Genomic DNA, 25,030 nt, shown 5'->3' with positions numbered 1-25,030 from the left:
ACCACCTGTCTTTCCTAGAAAGTGATATCCCCCCATTAATGGGCAGTGATGCTCAGCTAAGGGTGGTATACACTTTCAGGTACAAAGTATTTTAGAAACTGAGCAAAGTTTAGTGATTAATACTGCTGCCAATAGCTGGGCTTTTCTAGCACAACAGGACTCCTCCCGCACAAAGTAACATTCACCTGGGTAGGAGACAGAACTTGGCTGGGGCAGGCTCAAACTGTTCAATGACTTTTACAGGAGTAAGGTCCTTTGCAAAACCATATGAACTTCCTTTCCAAGACACATATATAAAACAGCCATCCTTCTCCCTCCCACACTGTACGCATTTCTGTGGAGAGAAGCTGAGAGAGTAAATATGTGACAGATGCTTGTCACCTTGTTTCATCCTGGAGGAGCTCAGACAGTCCCATGACAAATGTGGCAGAAGTACCTACACAGTATAGAAATGGTTCATGAATCCTAGTTCTGTGTTTTTGCCATATGGCCACAGTTCTCTTTAATTGTGTTAAGTGAAAGGTAAGTGCAGCAGAGATAAATACGCAAGTATTTTGTTTACTGCAAGCGAGCTTCATTCCTGCAATTTTAAACTGTACAACTGTTACAGTGCTTACGCAACATGTCAATCTTCATGCCCTGCAGTCAGTTTTGAATGATCAGGGAGATACTGGGATTGCAGGGCCAAATTGCCAGAATTTTTGCCAGCTATTTGAAATACAAAATAACCGGGTACCAGAAAACAGCCCCGTGTTTGTAGATTTTATATATTTTGCTTCTTTTAGGGTGATATATGACTCTCAAAATGGCTACTGCATCAGGGAAGGGCATTCATCCAGGGAAAGGGAAATGTTTGTAGGGTATCTTTACTTTATATCATTAGATTGCCAGAATGATGCCTATGGGACTAGCAGCAAATACAGCTCGGAGAGGCCTGCAGGCTACTCTCTAATGTCCAGAAAAAGACTGAGTGAGGAACTTTCTGAGGTTCAGAGAAAGTTCCTCAAAGTCTTTCATATGGTAAGAAAACATTACACTCTTAGACAGAACGTCTTCAGTAGTTCTGATCATAATGATGCATTTATTTCAGGGTGTGTGTGTTGTTTTAATTTTCCAGGGAAGTTTATAACTATAAATAATTTGCTTCAAAAGAAATTTAATATATTCCACTCTTGAAATATGAAATGCATGTTTTTGTCTTTTAGCCTGTGCTGAGTCTCTTACAAGCACTGTAATAGATGATTTTCCGTATTTGCTAATTATTTGAGTTTCATCTTCATAGCTTAATTTTTTTTCTCCTGTCACATCTATTAGTTTTTGATGAGTAACATAAGATTTTTCTTTTAATACGTGCCTTGAAATTTTCTCACCATATGGGGATGTTTGGTTTTCCTAGTTCATTAAAATCTATAAAAAAATTCTATTTGGAGAAGGCAGCAAAGAGATTTTCTTTTATGAAACACGAATTCATTTGCATTTAGGGTTACATTATTGCACATCATTTAATGGAATATAGCAGTTAAATTGAGCATAAAATACTGAGACAGAGTATGTTACTGTCCTCAGTTACATTTTGGGGAATGGAAACAAAGTCAATTTAAAGCTGTCTTACATCAGGGAAAATAACACAGCTTCGGTCTTTTTAACTAGTCAGTCTAATATCTGTACACCGGTCTCTCTAGATCTAGTTTTCAAAAATTCTCATGGGGTAGAGTTGGATATAGCTGGATCTGTGAGATGAATATAACCCTAAAGCCAAAATGACAAAATCAATAATAATTTCAAATACATTTTTGGAAAAGATACAGAAGAGTACTTAGAACGCGGGGGAGGTCGGGTTCCAGCATGCAGACAGAATAGGTAGTGGTTCTGTTTCCATACATTACCAGCAGAGCTGGCAGCAGGGTTTCATGGTGCTTCCCACTACAAGATCCTGTTCTTACAATTTGGCCACTTTTTCACTGTTTACACTGAATTTGCCATGCTGAGAGTATGCTTCTGGCTGATTTTTAAATTGAAATGGATCAAACCTCTCTGACATGGAGGTTGAGGGAAAATACATAGCACATACTAAATAGCTTTTCCCAGTGATACACTAGCAATCTTATTCTTTGGACTAACAGCTCGACATCTGGGGCTTGTTCTGGCATAAGGAGTGCCATTTGCAACCCCCTACAAAATAAAGCGTCTTGTTAAGCCTTGAAAAATCTCAGTTGAAACCAGCTCACTAGAGGCTCATTACAGTGTAACTGCAAGCTTGTGAACACAGGCTGTGCGTGTTGCGTGTGCAGAATTCCCACACTGTTCATCTTTGGTCCTGGGCTGCTTGGGCATTCCTGTGTCAATGCTTAACGGTGTGGGTTTTCTCACAATCACTCATTCTAGTTGCTAGAGCAACGTTTTGATTATTATAAAGCCAGACCCTAACTGAAAACCACAGTTCTCTCCCCTGTGCTTTTATACTCTCCACTGGTGCCCAAGTAGGAAATGAGTAAAGAAATAGCCCATTCTTCTCTGGAGGCATGGGATATATGGTAGTTTTAAAGAAGAGGGCATTGCAGAAATGTCTTGTAGAGACACAGGAATGAATGTGGGTAAGAACAGAGGACAGACCGGTCGAGAGCATGAATCTCCACTCTCCTATGGAGTGTGGTGCTGAATGCCTTTTTCTGCTATCAGTAAATGTCTTAAACTCCTTTGCAAACTGTGGATGCTGTGCCTAAGAGAGCATAGGAACGATCCACAGAAAGAATAGAAATCTGTGATTAACTACAATTGTTCTATTTATTCAAGTAGTCGATAGTTAAAAAGTCCTAACCCTGCTAATGATCCAAGTTTCCGTAATGGAATCTCCTATATTGCAGTTTGCTAAAAGAATCCCCACATCCTCAAGAAACTATGCAAAAAAAATTCTGCTTGAAAGGAAGGCTGAAAAATTAAGTGCTCAAAAGCAGAGAATTTCAAGAATGGAGGCTGACTGAGCAGTGTTAATGAAGTCCTCTTATCCGTGTTTGTTATGGTATGGACTTCAATTCTTCGTGTTTATTATGGTACAGACTTTGATTACCTGCTCACATATATTTTTCCTGTGACACACTCAATTAAAACAACATCTCACCTCAAAAACCACGCTAGCTTTCTTTGTACAACTTAATCTCTATGACTGTTTAAAACCTAGATAAAGTTGTGCCTTCTTCATTGAAAGCATACATCCTGAAAGGGGGAAAATGCTTCTTCATCTCCTTTGTACTGAGGAAACCATACTGAACACAGAAGATATAAGCAGATTAAGTTGTGCAGATTCATACAGTCATTCTTGCTATTGGGTGAAGAATATGTCTTTTTTCCGAAATCTCTCTCATGCTTTATTTCCATTATGTTCCCTATATTGTGTTTAGGGTTCTATTGTGCTAAAGAGTTGCAGGAGCTCCCCCTAGTGCACGAAGTAATATTCGAAAAACACATGGATCGAGTTTGTGAGGCTCACAGGCTGAAACGTCCCCTTTATGTTTTTCATGTAATGACTCCAAATCCTCTAGCCAGGAAGCTTATTGGAAGTGATTTATTTGAAGACATTTTGTATAGCAAAGCTCCTATAGGATGTGCTGAAATACACCTCTGAAAGTTACCTTTTCATCCATCTTTTTCCCTGGTTAATTTGATGTGATAAAATGTAGATTCCTTTTCTTTACTGAATTTTCAATAAGGCTTAGATGCTGTGCTGATTTTTATGTGTTTAAATAATTGGAGTGATTGTGAAAACATGATTAACTTTTTTATCAACTCTAAATTAATTTAATAAAATTATATCAAAAAGATCTTTCAGTTGACAGAGAAGGACATAATCTAAGTGTTAATCCTCAAAATACTGCAATTTTCAACATTGCCAGGCAAATGAATATTCACTTATTTCAATTTTCAAGCACTTAAATATAGCTCTGGGCATTTGAAAGTATACTGTTTGTAAAGATGTAGATGCAGCCTTGAAGAGCCCACACAAGACACCAGTAATAATCACGTTCATTCACCATATTAGCTACTCTAGCAATAAACACAATAGTTTTACTTCTGACTTCCCTATATTTCAATTTACTTTTCCCAGATGACCGAGAAGAAAGCTTATCTTTTAACATATTCAGTAGATTGTCAAATGTGGAATTTGATAGAGCATTAGCAGAATGCTAAGGGAAATGTTTCGCATGCTCATGAAATTGTGAGCCTACAAGAAAGAATAAAAAGAGAGAGAGAGCAGGAAAGCAGGCAGTGTTCTAGCAAGATTATAGATGCAATGACAAGATGTTTGTTTGGAAGTGGTAACCTCTCCAACATTCACATGAAAACTGTGTTATAACAGAACTGATTTTCTATGTGGATGGTTTACATAACTGTCCAGTGATATGTGTGCATTAATTCCTATCCTCTCTGGGGCTCTGTGCCAGAGTCAGTTCTCCTATACAATGTTAGCATAGGGTTAAAAAAATAATTCCCTTTCTTTTTCTGTTTTTAAAGTGGTTGCATAAAAGCACTATGTGCAAATATTTCTAAATAATGTCTTAATGCAGTCCTAACTGTACCGATTACTTTTAGGGGCTGCTCTGATATTTTGGCACCAATTTCACATATATGAAAGTAATTTGCTTAGAGGTCTGTTCAAGTTCTTCATTTTGCTCTAAGTGGAAGTGCTCAGGGTTCAATCATTATCACAGCCTGTAACAATTTGGCTAGTGCAGAGGCTGTGCATATAGTCCCTGGCAATGAGTCGCATGGTTACAGCATATGGCAGGAGAGATAACAAAGACAGGAGTGTGAGATGAGTAGGAGCCTGTGAAACATTTTTCATACGTTAGTAATGACCTTCATCATGAAAAATGTGAAGGTCTTTATATGTCATCAGAGCTCTTTAATGTAAACAAAATTGTTAGCAGGTCTGCTGGCTTACATAAGTAGGCTTTGCATAAACTAAATTGTTGCAGAACCGCCAGGGAAGGTTTTGGTACATCGCTATCTCCAGTTCCGGCCATATGGAGAATGATACACAGCTGTAGGCTTCCCTCCCAAATGCCAGTGTGAATAGTGATGCCTCAAAGAAAAGCTTGCACCACCCCATCTTCTGTTATCCAGTTCAGCTGCCTGATAATCTATTAAATATCTATGACCCATGATTTCATTGTGTACCCTGAATTCTGGAGATGCTAATGGCAGTTTCTGTTGGAAGTAGTTTCTTCTGCTGTGTCTAATCGTATAAGCTGACCAATATAATATGACCGTATAATCTCCAATCTGACCAATACAGAACTAGCCAGAGTAGTCTCAATATGAAACCTGCCGATGCAATTAGTGATTCTCATTTGATCTATTACTGTACAGGAATGAGTAGCATTGTGGAGAAAAAGAACAGAATCCTTGGTCCGGGTTGCTGTGTATTTACCAGCGTACGTGTCAAAATAACTTAATTTCTCTTGAGTGCGTACTTGATCCAGTGCAAGGATCCCTGCTCCTTGAAGCCCTTCCTTGAATTTGGAAGAAAAAATATGGTCCCTTCTTTCCACAATGAGGAGTTTTCATTGTGGTGGTTCTACGGACAGCTCTAAGGATAAACAGAGCTGTCTACAATGATAGTGAGATTGGTAAGAGATGGAGGCAAGACTTCTCTTGGTAGATGAATTTAACTTTTTGCAGAAAAGGGCAGAATTTTGCAACCTACAGATGCTAAAGGAATATTCTTGCTTTAAATTTTACCCTCATTTTCTAAGAGCAGTAACAACAGAGGATTAAATATATGTAGGTGTATTTCAGTTTTAAAATATAAGCAAATTGCCACATTTATCCTGGGAGAAGATGAATAATGGGAAAAATAGTGAATAGTGTCCAAGAGCACAGCACAGTTGAATTGTCAGCACCTGAAGACAGAGCCTCCCTTTCCTGTCACAGCTGCAAAACATTCCAGAAGCAACCACTGCCCTTTGCTCAGGAAGGGAAAACCGAGCTTGGAAAAGTGTGTCTGCATCTGTATCCTTCTTTAAGTGCTGCAATGACTTTCTGAGTCATTGTGAAACTACCTGCAAGATCTGAATCAGGGAAGTGGGCGTTTTATCATGAGGGAGAAGTGAAAAGATGAGGAACGAGAGGTACAGGAGAGAGAGAGAGCGCTCCTCTGTTACCAGCACAACAATCCATATACTCGAGTCAATGTTAGAGCTAAACTGTATGAGTTTTTAGTTCCATGACTTTTACATCTGAGTATTAATGTGTATGATCTCCACCGTATTTGTCTGAATGAAGAGTCCCCTCAAGCAGTTATTGTTATTATTTTGGTGCTCTCCGCTTCTCTTGCTTTTTTTTAATTTTTATGTCAGCCTTTATTGCAATTTATGTTTATCCTGAAACCTTGCGATTCTTGTTTGTCCTGTGTGCTGTGATGCAAAGGAGGGATGGAGGCCTCTGCTGCAAAGAGCTTGCAGTCACAGAAAAGATGGAGTGACTGTCAGACAGAAAGACGCTGGTTTACTCAGAACATTGTAAGGCATGGAATTCATATGTGTTCATACATTTCAAATGAGTTTTCTTACAGGAGCTTATCGTGATCAGTCCTTGGTGTGATAACCCTAAGAGACACTGTGAATGGGAGGAAGAAGTTCAGAAATCAATAGACAAATGAAAAACTAAATTATATATGTTTCTTTGTTAATCTTGTAATTTGGAGGGGATCTAACTCACACTGTTGGCCTTCTTCAGAGTAGCAGAGTAAGCAAGTACTCACCTCCTCCCTCAGTAACCTTCTCCCCACAAAAGGGTTATGGAGGTGCTTGAGGTAGCATGGGAAAGGCAATTTGGCTGAAGAGGTGTTTTCCCTTTCTGACTCCTCTTGCCTAGCTGAATGAGTGTTGCTATCATAGTTTAGACAAATAAAATAAATAATGGAAAAATAACAGAAATTCCTAGAAAACGCTAGAATTTGTAAAACACTCAATATTGTGAAGTAGGTGTGGGACCTTCTTTCAATAGGAGCATCACTCTCAGTCCCAGTTGTCTGGGGAAACAGCATATTGCCTTACCTGCCAGTGCTGGCAAGGGCAGTCTGATAATATATACTGTGGAGTCACATTTGATGACTCTTGCTCCTTGGCTGTGTCTTCTATGATTCTGTCCCAACCCATAAAAAACATGCACATATGCTCCATTTATCTCTTGCAGTTGAAAGGCAGAAAGAGTGGGTAATTATACTGAGAAAAAAAGATAGTCCTTTTCAAGGTTCATGTCTTCAGACAAGTCAAGCGTATACAAGTAACACATTTGGCACTTATATTTGAAACAGCAAAATGAATTTTTTTGAATCTTGTAATTATTTTCTCAAGTTTGGCAGAAAAATTGGATCAGGGATCTTAAAATCAGATTCCTTCTAGTCACTCATATCATCTCTCGCAGAGCATTTTGACTGCCTGTCCTACAGTACCTGCTGGACATTGGTATTCCACAAAGTCAATTATAGTTCTGAGTCAGTAAGAAGTAATCAATGTGTCTGATCTGATCATTTAGCAGCATCTTTTTTTGTCTGTGTACAGATGACAAAAATTTGAGAGGTTAATAAATAGTGGGGAAAAGCTGTCCAGTGATTTTGTTCTTCTTTTTGTGTTGGCTAGTCAAGAACCAGGTGCCTGTTGTGCTGGCTCCACGCAAAGAGCACCGCCACCAAAACAAGTGTTCGGTTTGTGGCGCTCATTTAGAGCCATTCCGAGTTAGAATTGCTGAGGCAAAAATGTCAGATATCTATGACAGAGCCGAAAATGTAATTGGACTATTACCTCCAGTGATGGTTAAGGAGCAAGTGCTGTTCAGGTGTTTAAAGATTTATGACTTTTCATTATTTATTCTTTTTGTAAATTTCCTTCTGGAAGAAAGCTTGGCACAAGATTGTGAACATGTTTGATCTTTGTGTGCTTTATCATCAGTGATGCAGCTGTCTTAAAATTAAAGATAGCAGTTAGTGAGGAAATACAAATATACATAGCTGAGTTGACTAGTAGAGAAATGAAAAGAATACATAATTTAGGTTCCAAAAGAAAAAAGAAAAAAAAAAGTTTTTACTTCCAATACCAGTTATTACACTGCTTATAATTAGGATTACTCAGCCACACATGTTTTCATCTTAGGAAATGAAATAATAAAAACAATTTGTATAATAACCTTAGATATGAACTGGATGGAGAAAGAGCCAGTAGCTTAACAGGGGAGAATTATGATTAAGTCTTTGTAAACCTCCCAGTACTGCTTTGTCCATCCTCACTCTTTAAAGTATCTGACTTCAAATGCATTAATCTGAGGGGGCTAAAGAAACATCTTCTCTCATGCCACTCTTCCCTTGTAGCCTTTTGCATAATGGCCCAGGTGGTTACTTTTCACCTGAACCCGTTTTCTGACCCAGCCCACCTTAGAGCCACATGAAGGCCAGCAGTGACACTAGGAGCAGAGGTAGGAGAGGGTGTCTGTGCAATAGGAAGATGGTGGGAGCATCACCTCCCAGAGCAGCGCACATTTGGGCCCAGGGAGAACCGTGGGGCTGTGGTTGCCCTTCCACAGCAGCTTCTAGTGACCTGCACCAGGACTGTAGGGCACCTGTGCTCCCCCGTGTGTCCCCCCTGACGTCCCTTCTCTCTACATCCAGCTACGCGTGCCCTCTCTTCCATCACAGACTCCTCCTTGCCTGGTGGTAAGGGAGCAGAACTGTCAGAAACGCATAAACCTTTTTTCTGAGCTTAATTTTCTGCTGTTTTGGATGAAAATTAGGTTCCTGGCCAGGGCCAGCACAAGCAACAGGGCAGAGCCGGGGTGTGGGGTTCAAGGAGGGGATGGACAACAGCGGTCCTTTTTGAGGCTGCTGTGAACGGTCTGCAGCCTTAAATGTCTAACCTCCGCACAAAGCACTAGCAGGTCTGTCAGCTACAGACTGAGACTCTCTCCTGCCCCAAACCTGGCATTTCTGCCAGCCCACGTCAGCTGCAGGGGAAGCAGAGGGACAACTGGCAGGGGATCGTTTTGTCAGGCCAGCTGGCAGCTCCGTTGCAATTCTCTGCTAAATCACAAATGAATCTGTATGATTTCAGTCTCCTGTGTTTACATACAGATTTGTATGATGTATTCCTGTTACTGCTGTAATACACATACAGATCCAGGCAAATATTTGTTCCCCTCTCCCTCCTTACTCTTGAGTTGTCTTAATTGTGTTCAAAGCCGGTCTAGATTAGGGATTTTCAGCTTGTGGTCTGCAGGCTGCTGGGTTCTGGCAATGATTCCAAATGAGTCTAGGAAATAAACCTAAGAAAAGCCTATTGTCACGAGCTGCACAAGGTACCTCATCTTGACTGGCAAAACTATAGGGGTCCACAAGGTAAAGGAGCCTAACACTCCCCCTGCCCTTTTGTTTCCCCCAATTCAGTTCACACTCTGCTGTCAGTGTTAGCTGCTGCAGATTCCAGGGGAATGTTGGAAAAACCTGTGTCAATGAAACTGTAACAGTAAGGTTTCTGGCATTCCTTATACTGTAAATGTATAGCCACTGCTCCACAGCAGTCCTGGGCCTGTGTAATAGAATGGCTGTCTCGTCTTCCTGGTATACTGGTCCAAACTGGGGGAAGGAAGAGCGAGAAGAAAACCAGGAGGTTGCCTTGCTAGAGCTCCTGAATGCTACTTAGTCTGTTTGGTTTCTTCAATGTTAGTCAGTGTTCTTGAAATGCTGTCTTTTGTGTTTTGTCTGGCTTTTCTGTTATGTTGTTTGGGGTAGAGAACCTGGATTACTGCCTGGAAAGTGCTGTGTGACCTTGTGGCAATACAGACACAGGGCAACCTGCAATAATATTGGACTTCACTGTACTAGAAATTACTCTGGGGAGGATGCATCTTCCTTTCCCCAAGACAGTCTCCTAAACCAATTGTCATGGAGAAGCTGAAGATTCCTACATTATTGCAGAAATGATGGATTTTTTAACACAAGTTAGCTGGGAATACTCTATGTACATTCAGTATTTCCAGGCAAGCTGGTTTGGATTACAGTAATTAAACTTCTCTGGAACAGCAAACATTTTCACACTGTGATTTGCTTAACATAGTGCAACAGTCCTTATCCTTTATGCAGTCCACAAAGAGACACTGTAGACTCAATTAAGCCAAAGAAGATTTTGAGGTTATGTTTAAAAAGGAGGTGAGTGGTTGAGGGATGCAGGGACAGAATTTCAGCTGGACGAAGCAATATTTTTAGCGATGATGTGAAAATTAACGCCAACATTAAGTAGAAATAGGAGAAAGGGGATAAATTACAAAATACATGCCGTAGGTCCCTTTCCATTTCAGAAGGACAGGGCTGGTTCTGTGATATCCCTAAAAGCCAGACATCACAGAATTTACACAGCTTGGGCTACATACTGAGAGAGGTAAAAAGAGGTCACCTCTTTCAGAAACATACTATGGTGAATTGGGATGTAAAGAGATGTGGTTTGCTAGGGAAAATGTCAGGTAGAGTAATTTCACATCTCCGTATCAGTCTTGGGTTAATTATTGCAGTGTTCTGTGTGCATTTGTGGAGCCAATTTTTTCTCAAGTTGCAATAAAGATTCATTTAGCAACAGAAGCAGCTCAGAGTATGTTTAGAAATATCTGTCCCTCACTACTTATCAGGGAAGATGAGCTGAAATTCAAAACAATAAGAACAAATGTGAACAGGCCTGGTTTAAATGGTATCAAGTTAGGCAGCTGCAAGCTCTGTAGAAAGTTAGGAGGAAGAAAGGAGCAAATTTACAAATACGAAATATTTACTGTTTTCCAATGCTAATTGTATTTTTTTCAGATTGGCAGGAATGAATAGAATCATAGAATCATAAAATACTTTGGCTTGGAAGGGACCTTTAAAGGTCATCTAGTCCAGCCCCCCTGCCGTGGGCAGGGACATCTTCAACTAGATCAGGTTGCTCAGAGCCCCGTCCAACCTGACCTTGAATGTTTCCAGGGATGGGGCATCCACCACCCCTCTGGGCAACCTGTGCCAGCGTTTCACCACCCTCAGTGTAAAAAATTTCTTCCTTATATCTAGTCTAAATCTACCCCCCTTTAGTTTAAAGCCATTCCCCCTTGTCCTGTCGCAACAGGCCCTGCTAAAAACTCTGCCACCATCTTTTTTATAAGCCCTGTTTAAGTACTGATAGGCTGCAGGAAGGTCTCCCCGAAGCCTTCTCTTCTCTAGGCTGAACTACCCCAGCTCTCTCAGCCTTTCTTCATAGGAGAGGTGTTCCATCCCCCTGATCATTTTCGTGGCCCTCTTCTGGACCCGCTCCAACAGGTCCGTGTCTTTCTTATGCTGAGGGCTCCAGAGCTGGACGCAGTACTCCAGGTGGGGTCTCACCAGAGCAGAGTAGAGGTGCAGAATCACCTCCCTCGACCTGCTGGCCACGCTGCTTTGGATGCAGCCCAGGGTACAATTGGCCTTCTGGGCTGCGAGCGCACATTGCTGGCTCATGTCCAGCTTTTCATCCACCAGTACCCCCAAGTCCTTCTCGGCAGGGCTGCTCTCAACCCCTTCATCCCCCAGCCTGTATTGATACTGGGGGTTGCCCCGACCCAAGTGCAGGACCTTGCACTTGGCCTTGTTAAACCTCATGAGTATTATTCTTTTATTAGTAAACTTCATTAGTATTATTCTTTTACTATTTTCTTGGGGAATACCTACTGTTCACACAGATGTACATTAACTTAATGTTTGTATTTTATTTACTGATTATTCCCATTGCATTATGGAATTAATGTGAAAAACGGGGTATATTAATCCATGTTGTTCAGATCTAATAATTTAATTCCAAATGCCTTTGTATGTTTTTAATCAATACAATTACTGCCAGTAAAGTATCTGAAGAACATGGAATTAACTGATTAACTAATACAGCCGTTATGAGTTTCATTTCATGCTAGTTAAATGTGTGAGACTACAATTGGATTTTACTGTAAAAGAAAAAGAAATGCCCTTACCCTTCATAGCCAGTATTTACCCCCTGAATTTATGCTATTGGACTTTGCCCATGACTGAATCAGATGATGATGTGCCCTCATAGCAGGAGAAGGTAGTGATGTTGATGGGTTGTCCTCAGAAGATGCATGTTGTCCCTCGTGACCAGGTCCCTTCTGTTTTCATAGAATCATAGAATATCTCAAGTTGGAAGGGACCCATAAGGATCATCGAGTCCAACTCCCTGCTTCTCGCAGGACTACCTAAAACTAAACCATATGACTAAGAGCGTCGTCCAGATGCTCCTTGAACTCTGACAGGCTTGGTGTCGTGACCACTTCCCTGGGGAGCCTGTTCCGGTGACCAACCACCCTCTCAGTGAAGAACCTTTTCCTAATGTCCAATCTGAGCTTCCCCTTCCATTTCCTCGTGTCCTATTGCTGGTCACCAGAGAGAGGAGATCAGTACCTCCCCCTCCGCTGCCCGCCTTGAGGAAGTTGTAGACTGCGATGAGGTCACCCCATGTGGTTAGATATGTCTGGTCATGAAGGTTCATTGTAGTTAGCAGAGCTGTGGGGGTGCTGACACATCCCAGTCAGGGACAGGAGCTGTCTCTTGCATCAGAAGCTCTAGGAGGAAGGGCTCTACCCTAACGAGACTACAATCCAATTTTGGAACAAAGCCACCTAATAGATAAACTGCACAGTCTGAAAGACTTGGATGAGACAGGATAGGTAGCAGGTTCAGCACATCAGTATCCTCCACTTTGACAAGCTTTTTGTAGACATCATGGGAAATAGAAGTTTTAAAGAAGATAAGAAGGTTGTTTTGTGGATATTTGCCAAGAGCAGAATGCTTGTCTTTTCCACTGACGCACAAATATGTAAATTAAACAGAAGTGCTTTAATGGTTTTTATGTTTATGACAGAAGACTTAAAGCTGTTGAAGTAAAGAAATACTTGGCTGAAAGAAGAATGTGCTTTTTTTTAAATGTGTTCTGGTCTAGCCATCAGTGTGGGATTTCTTTCTTCTGTTTACTTTCATATACTACAGAAACAACCATTTACCTTTTTCAGGAAATATATTGTATGTAGATGGAAAACATCTACATAGATCATTAAAAATCTCCTTCTGTGAAGTAGGATAACAGAAGGTGTTGCACTGGATATTGTTAGATCATTCTTTTTCAGTTTCATTTTTAGCAAAAATTTATTTCTGAAAAGGATGACAGGAAGAAGAATGAGGAGTAGATAGGGCAGCTAGAATCTGAAGCAGATGTGCTGCACTCCTTCAATGTTTCATCATTTCATGTATGTTCACACAATGCGCTGTCCTGAACTTGGAGAAGAAGGAACCTGGAATCACCAGAGGAGACACAAAATGGGTTTAAATTAACTTCTCTTCGCCGCTTGCCAGAGGCTTTACCTTGTTGCTGACCTCCCCAGGGAATTCAGGCGGTAACCTTCAATGCCCTCTAGCCCTGTCTCACTTTGATGACTTTTCCTTTCTGTGTTAAAAATCATTATAAAATGCTCAGGATGAATTTGTAGACAGTAGACTTCCAGGATTTTAGTTGCAGCATTCAGCAGTGTTTTTAGTTGCTCATTCTCATCACTTGTCAGAGATGTGAGTAGATACTGTCGTCCCCATTTAACAGATGGAGAAGCTGAAACACTCAGAGGTGGAAAGACTAGCTGGGGTTACACAATACATAAACCGCTATCACCCAGGAGACAGTAGTGCTCTTGCCTCACTTGTGTGGTGTTTTGACTACACTAAAGTCAAGAGTTTCACTATTGATTTTAATAGGTTCACAATTTCACCCACTAATTCACACTCCATCCAGTTTTTGGCACCCTTATGTTTGGCATGAAACCACTTCATCTAAAATTTCACCACCTAGTCCTCAGAGGGCAGTTCTGGCATCTGGGTGTGATCGAAGTGTAGGAGAGGCCATCCAGTCCTGTTTGCCTAGAGGCATGCCTCCTGGGAGACTTGGAGGTGGGAGATGTGTGCAGAAGTTACAAAGGTATCTGGGAACAAGTGAAATAAATCCTCCAGAAGCTCATTAATCTTTAACTTCCCTTCAGTTTGCCTTTTGAATAGTTGCTGTGTACCTATAGCATGGGTGAGAGGCGGGTCTTAAAAACCAGTAACCTTGCTGCCTAGTATTTATCATACTTTTTCATCTTCATCATTATAGTTTGTTTCTCAAGAAGTAAATAATTTCATGTAAACATACTATTAAAGCCATGGATACTAAGAAACCAGTAATTCTCATGAGAGACTGAAAAAAAATGCTTTATTCTTTTGTAGGTTAAAAAAATGCAGCAGCAGAGAAACCCATGACAACGCTGGCTTGAGATTCCTTATGGCAACTGTAGTCACACCTCTATCAGAATATCAGGAATGCTTACAGCAGAGTTAGCATTTTCTGACATTTTATTCAATGCATGCAGTGTAGTTATAGCAGCTGTTTCATTGTAGCAGGGAAGCAGAAAAATGACAGGAAAATAAGACATCATTAGCCATGTTCTGGGGGTTTTTGTGCACTGGTCATAAGCTGTTTCAATATTCTTTTTCCCTTTGACATTCACAGTGAAGTATCATTTTTGGTAATGGCTGAATCATTTTGCGTTAAATGGACGGACATTTACAGTTTGTTAAAGAAACATTGTAGAAGTGTTAATAATGCAATTTCAATTTAGCTTTCTAAAATAAATTTGCTACACTGATTGTATTTGAGAATTTAAAGGGACACATTTTCCTGTTTATGCTATTAATACATGTAGATTACTAAAGAAAAGCAATTTTAGAATGTATTTTAAAATACAGTTTAGTCTTCACATTGTATTACATTTAAAGAATATAGATTTTAAAACAGTCATCATTACACTGAATATTTTGATAGTAGTCCATTTGCTGACAGTATTCAAAGCATTTTACAAAGGTAGAAATTATTAGTATTCCTCTCTCCAAAAAGGGGAGAATGAAACACAGTATGATTACGTGATTTGTGCAAGGTCGTGCAGTCAATTAATTCAGAAAAAAAGAATAAAACTGAGCTGTCTTAACCACTGGTCCTGACAATTTCTACTAGTCTATTTTGCTTGGTTTAGTTAGTTTGTAGTTTGGGGTATTTAGATTACAGGTGCTGTAGTTTTATGAAACTCAGAAGATTTTTAAGATGTGATTAATTCCTGTTTCTGTGGAAGTTCCCTAATTTTGCAAACATCCTTGTGACTGTGTTTTCCTCTGTCCATACCTTGCCCTGTTTCCCACTTTTGATGTTTCTTAAGAAGCTCTATGGTTGTCTTTTGTGAGCATGGGTGGTTTGAAGATGCTTTGGTAATACAATTTTAGACTATCTAGACTGGCTACAGGTCCTTTTAATACTTGCATTGTTTGGTAAACATAGATGAAGAGCAGAAACAAGTGCTTTTTCTGGGTAATTTGTCCTTTGTTAATTGCAAACTGTTGCTAAGTCACCTACAGACCTGGCATGAAGTCAGTCATTGTCAGTTTTGGACTTAGGAGACATGAGCAGGCACTTTGCTCTTTGGCTGCCAGTACTGTCTTGAGGAGAGTGCTGGGGAGGACAGGTTCGTTCTCTCAGCTGCTACATGCATTTGTGGGGAGATAGTGAAGAGATGACTGAAATGTTTCCAGCATAGTAGTGATGATTGTATTTCTGTTTCCACTTTTCTTGTCCTCTGGAGGGGCGGGTAAGGTCTCTCTGCGGATATGACTGTGGTCTCGGTTGGGCAGAGCTCAATCCTGGTAACAGGTCCCAACCATCAGAAGTCCCTGTGGCAGGGAATGTGTGCCAAGGTTTCTTACAGACTGTGCACCCTGCAGGGTTGGTTAGAGGTCATGACATAGGTTGTTTTCTGATGACAAGAGTTGGTCAGTGTATCAGCATGTTCTACATAGGGCTACTCCAGAGATCCAGCACAGGCTAACAGAGCACAGAAATTCCTACAATATTGGTTACATTTTCTTTCAAATTTTGACAAAAATGCTTTTCAAAGGACCTTTTTTCCCTGCTATATGGTTATTCTGTAGCGCTGGAAATACTGGTTTGTATTGGAAAAAGAGTCATCTCTACAAAGGCCCCTCATCTTTGGAATTCTTATCTATGCCTTTAGTCTGAAGTAGCTCAGATAGATGACATACTACAAAAAAGGCAACTTTTTGGAAATGGATATATGGATTTGAGAAAGAATGATAAGAATAGAAGGGGGAGGTGTTGTGTGGGAGGGCTGTGGGGACTTTTGCTAATTGTTGGCTGTATCTTACTGACTGGCTATACTTTCACCAATATTGTGGGAAAGGTTTTTTGTATGTTTTATTTCCTCCCATGTGAAACAGGTAGGGCACTGATAGCCTTTCAAGGAGATGTATACAAGGATATTCAAGCATGTTAGTCATAAATGGCAGTCATCAGAAGTCATTTGGAACCAGTAAGGGCTAAAGATGCTCCACTTCCTGAAATACACTTAGGAGAATCAAATGCTATGGGCCTGACTCAAAACCCATTGAGTCAATTAGGGACTTCCCAGTGATTTCAGTGGGATTTGGATTAGGCCCTAAATCACCAATAGCAGTAAATACTGAGGGTGTAAAACAAACAGACCTCTTAGTGATGTGGCTGTTGCTGCTGCCACCTTTGGACTTGTGTGGCTTTTGTCCTTTGTTTCTTCTGGATCCCCTGCCAGCCAGCAGGAAAACAGATGTCACTTGCAACTCTTTTCAGTGCCCCAGTTGGAAATAAAGGGATCAACAGTAGTGCACAGGTTTATCCGATCACCTTGGTAACCTCACATGCCATGCTTAACTCCAATAAATACAGAAAGTTGTTCTTTGTTCAAAGATGAGCTACACTGAGGTCATGGGAAAAACATGATTCATTGGTTTTTGTTTTATTTCATCTTAGTTCTTTGCAATACACATTTCCTACATTAATATTTGATAGTAGTAAGATAGGCCCCTCTATCATTTGATTCTATAGATCCAAATCGCTGTAGGTCTAAAGCATTCATTCATATGTAAAGGCTCAGAAGAAACATCCTCTTACAGCTATTTAACAAGGGGAATAGAAAAATGTATTTTTATAAGAGATGTTCTTGGATTTTATTTAGCAGATTCAAATAACTTGACAAATACAGACCTCATGTTAGGTCTCTATTATTGTTGTTCATTATTTATTTGTTTGCATATGGCTTGCTCAGTGATGTAAGAAGCACAGAAATAAAGGCAGCCCTTGCCCTGTAGTTTGTAATCTAAGGCCTATTTCTCCAGAGATTAAATGTGTGCATAAAATTATACACATGAATAGTCCTATTTAAATCTATGGTATTGCTCTCATGCATAAATATTTGAATCTTCAAAGGAATGGAGGCTAAAATTATTACTTTCCCTGCTTCACCCCAATTTAAATAGGAAGTTTTGTGACTGGCTTCATGAAGGGTTTGTTTGAATGGCCCAAATGTGAATCCATAAATGTACAGATATGAAGTTTGGCAACGTTAACGCTGAAAACCATTTTATCACAGTTTCTCATGATCATTTTGTGCTTCCCCCTACCAGCACCTGCAGCTTTCCCTTCTCTACCCTCCAGACCCATATGCACCTTCTCCCCTACAGGGGGGATCAGCAGATCACAGTAAACTGTCTGTGTGTGCGCTAGTTGGAAAAGGGCACGACGTAGCTAAAGCTCAAGACAGTACTGCTGTGTTGCTTTCTCTCACGCTAAAGGAAAGCTAAGAGCAGGTACACGTGTCACTGCTGTGGCCAGGAGATGGGTAATAATTTGTAAACTATTCTAACTGACTTGCATATTTGAGCTCTTCACCTGATAACTTTTCCCTTATTCAGAAGTCCTGAAAAATGTGATGATCAAGTAGCTGCAGTCATACAGCTCTGTGCAACATGTATGTGCTTTAGTCACATTAATTCTTCAGAGGTACCAGAATGTGTTAAGAAGGGAATTAAACACTCTGCTCACTCTCTGCTGTTTTATAGGGAGAGCTACTTCTTTTTTTCTAAGTGCTTTCAAAGTATCCCTTACTGGGAGAGCGAAGGTTGTAAAGACTTACAAAACATTTCTTGGACTTCAGCCAAGTTGTGACTATTATCCTAAGATACAATCCCTTACTGAATCCATTTTTTTCTGATGGGAAGTTGTTGCAGGAACATCATATCTCCTATTAACTAATTGATGATACATTTCTCTGCCTTTGAAGCACAGCTTACCTTTCTGTAGCAAACTCGGTCCAAGCCCTGTGGTTCCATTTGTTGCATTTCATCTCATCGCTATTGCAGCCAGAGTTCACTGCAGTAGCTTTGAAAGGGTGTAACGTCGGGGGGACTCCTTGCTGGGCATGTCTTCTGGATGGCAACGACGTTGTTCCACAGTAGGAGTGACTGCTTTGCTTTCTTGAGTCCGGGCTTGCTGCTCTGGGGGTCGTATTATTGATCATCCCTTTAAGCACCACCTTGTGGTTGAACTAATTTTACACATGTAAAGGTGTCCTCGAAAATTGCACAGTGCCACACAGTGAGGCTAAAAGGTACTTCAGGAAAGCATCTAGTCCATCCCTGAGCCACATGCACAATTCACTATAGCTGTGTCACTTCCAGGGAGGAACCACACCTCCCTGGCAATCTGTGCCAGTATTCACTGTCCACACTTAGAAAAGCTTCACTGATGTCTAACCTGAATCTTTCTTACAGCAATTTCAACTCTTTATTTCCTGATCTCTGCACGATGGACTAGGTAACTTCTTTTTTCTTTTCAAAGGCCTTTTAAATTTGAAGTCTTTTTTATCACACTTCTGCTAAGACTTGCCTTTTCCTTAGCTGAACAACTTTGATTATTTATGTTGTGCTTTCTGATTATTCTTGTTGCTCTCCTCTAAATTCTGTCTAGTTGGTTTAGATACTTTCAAAGTAAAGTGGGCAACTGAGACACAGTGCTTTAGCTTAGGTCTTATCTAGGCTGACTAAAGCAGGACTGCATTATGTATCTAACCTGTTACTACATCCCAGTACAGTATTTGTTGCTTTCACACAAGTATGGCATTGCTTACTCAGTTCTGTTTAATACCTGTTATAAACTTTATTTCTTTTTCTGTGGAACTGCTGCTAAGACACTTGTTTCCTACCCTGTCTTTATATAGCTGATTCTGCCTGAAAAGTAGTCAGCACTATCTGTGATGCATAACAGCATCATATTTTCTTCAGACCAATGTCAAACCTGTATCAAATTGCAAACTTATTCTCCAATGTACATGCAGTCCCTCCCATCCTGAAGTCTCCTGCAGAATCAATCAGTGTACATTCTACTTCATCCCGTGTTAACATTTAATAGTATCAGATGTGACATATTCTTTAGAATGCTGCTCAGAACAGACCTCTGGTATGACTGCCAGTTGGACAGTGCTTCACTGGTAATTGCTTTCAAAATATACTTTTCCAGCTGGCTTTGCACCTATTTTGTAAGAATTTAATCTGCCCTTTGCAGAAGAGATTATTGTATGAGACAGTGCCAAAGTCTTACTAAAGTAAAGGGTTGAAAAACTACTGTTTCTTCCCCAATCTATCTGTGTTGCTACCCGGTCATGGAAAGAAATTAGATTAGTGTGGCATGATTTGTTCTTGATTAATATACGTCACATGTGACTCATCTCCCTGTTCTTTTCCAGGTGCTTACAAATGGACTTTTTCTAGGAAGACAAGTTAAGCTGACATGTCTATAATTTTTCAGCTCCTCCTTTTCCCATTTTTCTGTCTTCTGCTGCCTTCCTTAGTCCCCAAGAATTGTCAGAGGTGACTGCTGATGGTTCTGAGATGGCTGCAGCCCTCTTTAAGTTTCTTCAAGCTCTTCAAGTTTCCTGCATGAAATTCTACAAACCCAGCCAATCTGAAAATAGCTAATTTATGTAATATTTTCTCATCCATTCTTTTGCTTTTTCAGGCTGAGATTTTACCCCTTTCACTCTACTACTTAGGATATTAGCCATCTGTCTGCCACTGATCTTTCTAGTGAACACTGATACAAAAAATAAATCAACTGCTTCTGGCCTACTTGAATTATCTGTCAATAGATTTCCCTCTGTTGAGCAGTGCATCAACACTTTTCCTTCTCTTTGTTTTACTACTAATGTACTTGTGGAATATTTTCTGTAGCTCTTGACATTTCTTGGTAGGTCTGTCTCATTTTATACCTTTGCTTTTCTAATTTTGTCCTTCATTATTCAAATTATTTTTTACACTTGCCTTTTGTAAACCCCTTACTTTATCCTTTCTGTACATTTCCTTCTTGTATTTCAGTGCAGAGCTCTTTCTTTAGCTAAGATGAGTCTTTACTACAACTTCTAGATCTGTGCTAGGATATATTGTATGTGTGGTTAGTATTGTTTCATTAAGTAACTACCAGCTTTCTTTAACTCCTTTTACCTTACACTTGCTCCCCCATGACCTGCCTCAGGAATTTAGCTATCAGTATTCTGTTTGTATGGGAATTTTTCTTCCTAGTCCATTGTTTCTACTTTGATGTTCTTACTTGCTTCTGTAAAGTTCTGACACTGGATCATTTCATGATCACCTTCACCCAACATACCTTCTGTCTTCGCAGCTGATCCTTCTGTATTGGTCAGGATCAAATGTAGGTGAACAAGCCTTCCTGCTGCTTTCTGCAGATTCTTGTGCTGTGCCTTAGCTTTCACCTTGGGTGTTTTCTGTATTTTTGGGTTGAATCAGATTTCTTCTAAATGCTCTCTTACATTCTGTTTTAAGATGGGAGATTTATTGACAAATCTTCATCCAAATTAAATTTTTTCAACTATTAGTTTTATGCATTTTTGTTGTAGTTTAATGGAAACTCTGAAGAACTAAAATGTGATTCATTTCCACTAGTCTGGTGCTGTAAAAGTCTCTTATATTTCTTGTCTTACGCATTTTATCTCTCCTTTGAAGTATATTCCTAACTAGAATGAAAATCTGAAGCTAAATTGAGTTTATTGTGCTTTATTGATTTTAAAAAAAAGCTTTTAAGAATGTAGAACTTAAAAATAATTTTCATAATTACTTTAATGCCAATTTAGCCAACCATTTAAGTATGTATTTACCTTCAGTCTCCTTGAACTTGGTGAGGACTTGAAATCCTTTTAAAAGAAAATGGAAGCAAAAATCATTAATACTCAGAGTGATATCTCTGACTTCATTATTTATATACCTGTTTGAAACTGTTATTCAATGGTTTTGTTTGCATTAGAGGCATATTTCAAAAGATTATTGCTATTCTTAGCATGCTTTAACTGCAAATGTAGACTGTCTAAAGCATGCTCCACACAGTTCCAGAAATGAAGAAATACTGAGGGATGTTCTACCACCCTTCTGGTGGGACAGAAATGTTTATAGCTTAAATGAGTCTTTGAAAAATTGTTGACTTATTAATGAGAAAAATCAGGAATCCCAATTTAATTGCATTGATTTGCCTTTTCAGAGACTTCTTGGAAGGTATGAGTAGAAATGAAAAACCATTTGCATTGTTTTCCATATACAGGCTTCTCCGTTAAGATTATCTTATCTTTATTGATTCCTATCATGTGCTTCCCTCATTCTTGCCTTTTCCTGGCTGACCTATAATCTCCTGGTGCATTCGGAGCTCCTAGCACTATTTGATTACTACAAGGACTTTGTCACATCATTAAAATCCTGTGGGAGCTAACAAACAGGTGCCCAGCTTAAGAAAACCGATACCCAGCAACCCAGCAGTACATGGCATATGTTTCACTGTACTTCCGACCTGGCTGTCCTGCCTTTGCTGTACGGGTGTAAGGGAGCCACGGCTGCCGTGGGCTGAGGTGCAAGGTCTTGCCCTTGTGGGAGACCTCTGTGTTTGGTATGATCTGGCCTGTCAGCAAGCCCACAACACCAGCCAAATTCAGCCCTTGTGTCGTGTCTCCTGACATTTCACACTGGAAGGAGATTTGGTCCATGCTGTTAACTACAAGTCCCGACAGAGCAAAACGTCTTCCCATCATTCTGAGGTGGCTGCTGAAGTTTGGTTTTGTTCTCCTTTGTCTCCATTTCTACTGTCCTTTAACCCTCTGCTTTCCTTTTTCCTCTGTGTTGTACCATGTGCTTCCTGTCTCCCCTCTCTTTTCACCTGTTTGTTAAGTGCCTGTTTTCCCATTTCTCTCATCCCCTTCTCTGCTTCTCTCTTATAGAGAGAGCCCTGATAGCCTTCCCTTTCACTCTTCCCTTTGCAGAACCAAGTCACCTGCTCTACTCTTTTCTTTTTCCTTTACCAGCCCCTTTGTGAAAGTCCTTACTAAGGTCTCTGCGAGTGGCCTGCGTGCTCTTACATTTCAGAGAGCTCTGGTGAGCGGCTATAAAAGGGTTGCCAGCTAGGCCTGATAGTTTAGAAAAGACAGAGCGTGGGAGCAGAGCTTTTTCTTCATTCCTGTCTTCTTGTGTGATGCTGTAAGGGAGAAGAGAGCTGAATAGAAAAAGGTGCTGAAGGAGGAGAGAGTTTCTGTGGTGGGGGACTGAATGGCGGAGGCAGCCGCATGTGGAGGAATGCTGTTGTGCCCACTGCAGGTCGAAAGCAGCAAGTGGAAGAGCTAGCTATGCCCGCGTAGCCTCAGATTTGGTGTGGTGTTTCACCATTGCACACTTCGTTAGTGCTTTAGAAAGTTTAACATGCATTTGTTTATTAATCTTCACGTGTCATGTCACTGTTTTAATTTGCTGAGCGTTCAGAGCCAAGTTTGTCTTTAGGATGTCTTCAGAGAGCTTTTTCTACTCACGGCCCCTGGGCAAAGCTTGGACTTAAACGTCCTTCTTTGTTTTTACAGCTTCTTTGTTCAGTTTTTAATTTTAGCCTTATTTTATTTTACTGCTCAACCTTTAAAAATTTATTTCATTTCATTTTATTTTTCAGACACCTCTTATTGAACCTCACATCCCACATCGTCCTACTAAAACCATTACACAGGTAATAGGGCATAGGTGTGCTGTAGAGCCAGGCCGCTAGACAAATGGAAATAACTCCTATTTCCAACAGTGTGACGCGTATCAGCTGAAGTGATGCTTTCTGTTAGATGTGATAAGTATGTGAGACTTAAAATCCCAAATATATACTACATTGCTTTGCAAAAGTAAGCATCTGTGCAAGGATTTTTAATTTAGGGAAAAGAGAACTTGTGTTTTGTTTTGCAGAAGGCAGTACAGAGATTGTGGAAAGCTAAAATCTGTGTGTCTTGGTCCCTTTTTTTTTCTCCATGATCACCAAGGTTCCTTCAGAAAAGATCCTCAGAGCTGGAAAGATTTTGCGGAATACAATTCTGTCCCGAGCCCCTCACATGATAAGAGATCGTAAATACCATCTGAAGACTTACAGGTGTGTGAGCTGATTGTATAGAGGTCTCTGAATTTTTATGCCTGCCATTCTCTGATTTGTGATTTATGCCTTACCATACTTGCGGGTCTCAAAAGGTCTGAAATTATTCTGTGATGCTATTTGAGTCTGGATGTTATGCAGCCTTTAATGGGCCTGGTAAATCTTTTCTGAAGTAATTTGACTGGAAATTGAGTCCATGATTGTGAACAAAGTATTCACATACAAAAACTCTTCCGAAGTTAATAGCATAGTTAGCTGGAATATTCTGTGCAATATCAAGTTAAAATGTAGATTCTGTTCTCTTCGTATATCAGTAAGAGATAATAGGAAAGCTCATTAATATGTTATGTTACTGTATTGATTGCTACAGTGGTGTTGCTCAGTGTGGAGTTCTGAAAATTAACCTGGTGAGAAACATTCCTTATGTAGATTTTCTGTTATATTTAAAATTTCTTTTTCAGTGTATTGCCAGGCTTTCTTATCCTTCTGCTGGTGGCAGCACTGTCTTGCTGAAGTGGGATAACAATGGCACTTGTAGAATAGGAATCTGACTTGAAGGAGTCAGGATCTATCTATTGTTGGCTTAAGGAACAATCAATTTGTTTTAGTGTCTAATGTTTAAATCAAATACCTAATGCATCATTTGGAGTATATTTAAATAAAAATTAGTTTAAAATCTCTGAGTATGTCTTTTTCTAAATAGTAAATCAATATGTTGCTGATCTGCTTTTGAGGTAAGTGCATTGATTTTCCATATTTCAGTCCGAAATGTATTTAATATGATGCAAGGTATTTGGAGCTTGTGAGTTGATCTGAGAATATATGATTTGATATATATTGATATGACATTGCTCATCGTTCTAGAAGAACAAAAGAGCATGTATGATAAATGAAGACCAATGCTGGTCCAAACAACTGCACCATTTTATCTTATACATAACTGGGAAAAACTCTTACTGTTCTATCCTTGTTTTTTTTAAATATGGAATGCCAAAATTTAGATTGGATCCAGGTGAGGGAAAGTTTTGTCATCAAAATGGGATTTTAATTGGAAGAGCATTATTTAAGCTAAATTTCAGCAATTTCAGTATTACGTTTCCTTGGTCTCTGAAAGTGATGCAAGAAGTGTGGAGCCATGAGAGCCTGTCTAGAAGGACTAGCCAGCCTCCTCTCTGTTCTACGTGTGATCAGTTATAGATTTGTAAGTTTTTGATCACATTGCTCATTTGCTTCTGTTCTGCTGAGCTAGGGAGTGTTATGACAAAGAATTTTACTTAGTGACCACATCGCTTTTTGGTTTTTTCCCCCTCTTTGGGCGTTCTCCAGAACTTGAGGCCTGTTGTTGTCTGCCTCTGCGTCAGTCAGGAGCTGCCAGGTGACCAGCACCTAGCATGAGAGAGCCTCAGAAGCACTGTAGACCTACAAACCAATGTCCCCAAATACAGTATGGCTGGAGTTTGGTTACAAATGGAGGAACACCTTCATAATACTCACTCTTCCTGTGGAGGCTGTTCTCATTGGCAAAGCTTTTACAGTGTTAGATGTTTGTTTTCATGCAGCATTCTGAAAAGCATGAGGCTTTTGCTATCCCACGGTATACAGAGAAGGTTTCCTTTGAAATCTGGGTTGGAGGT

At 40.0% G+C, this 25,030-nt stretch overlaps 1 protein-coding gene across 2 annotated transcripts in view; it reads left to right on the top strand.

Annotated features, from left to right (window-relative positions):
* RAPGEF4 (Rap guanine nucleotide exchange factor 4) overlaps positions 1 to 25,030 on the top strand; it is a 163,558-nt gene that overhangs the window by 83,029 nt on the left and 55,499 nt on the right. The window contains exons 7-8 of one of the 2 annotated variants that reach the window (XM_076342597.1): positions 22,938 to 22,991; positions 23,290 to 23,396. In XM_076342597.1, coding sequence (XP_076198712.1) covers positions 22,938 to 22,991; positions 23,290 to 23,396 — 161 coding nt within the window. The remainder of the gene's footprint in view (positions 1 to 22,937; positions 22,992 to 23,289; positions 23,397 to 25,030) is intronic. The other variant, XM_076342598.1, reaches the window with a different exon arrangement.

This window comes from Aptenodytes patagonicus, chromosome 6, assembly GCF_965638725.1.
Source record: "Aptenodytes patagonicus chromosome 6, bAptPat1.pri.cur, whole genome shotgun sequence".
Classification (NCBI taxonomy): domain Eukaryota; kingdom Metazoa; phylum Chordata; class Aves; order Sphenisciformes; family Spheniscidae; genus Aptenodytes; species Aptenodytes patagonicus.
Note: the sequence above shows the minus strand (reverse complement) of the source record. Positions and strands in the feature narration are given on the sequence as shown.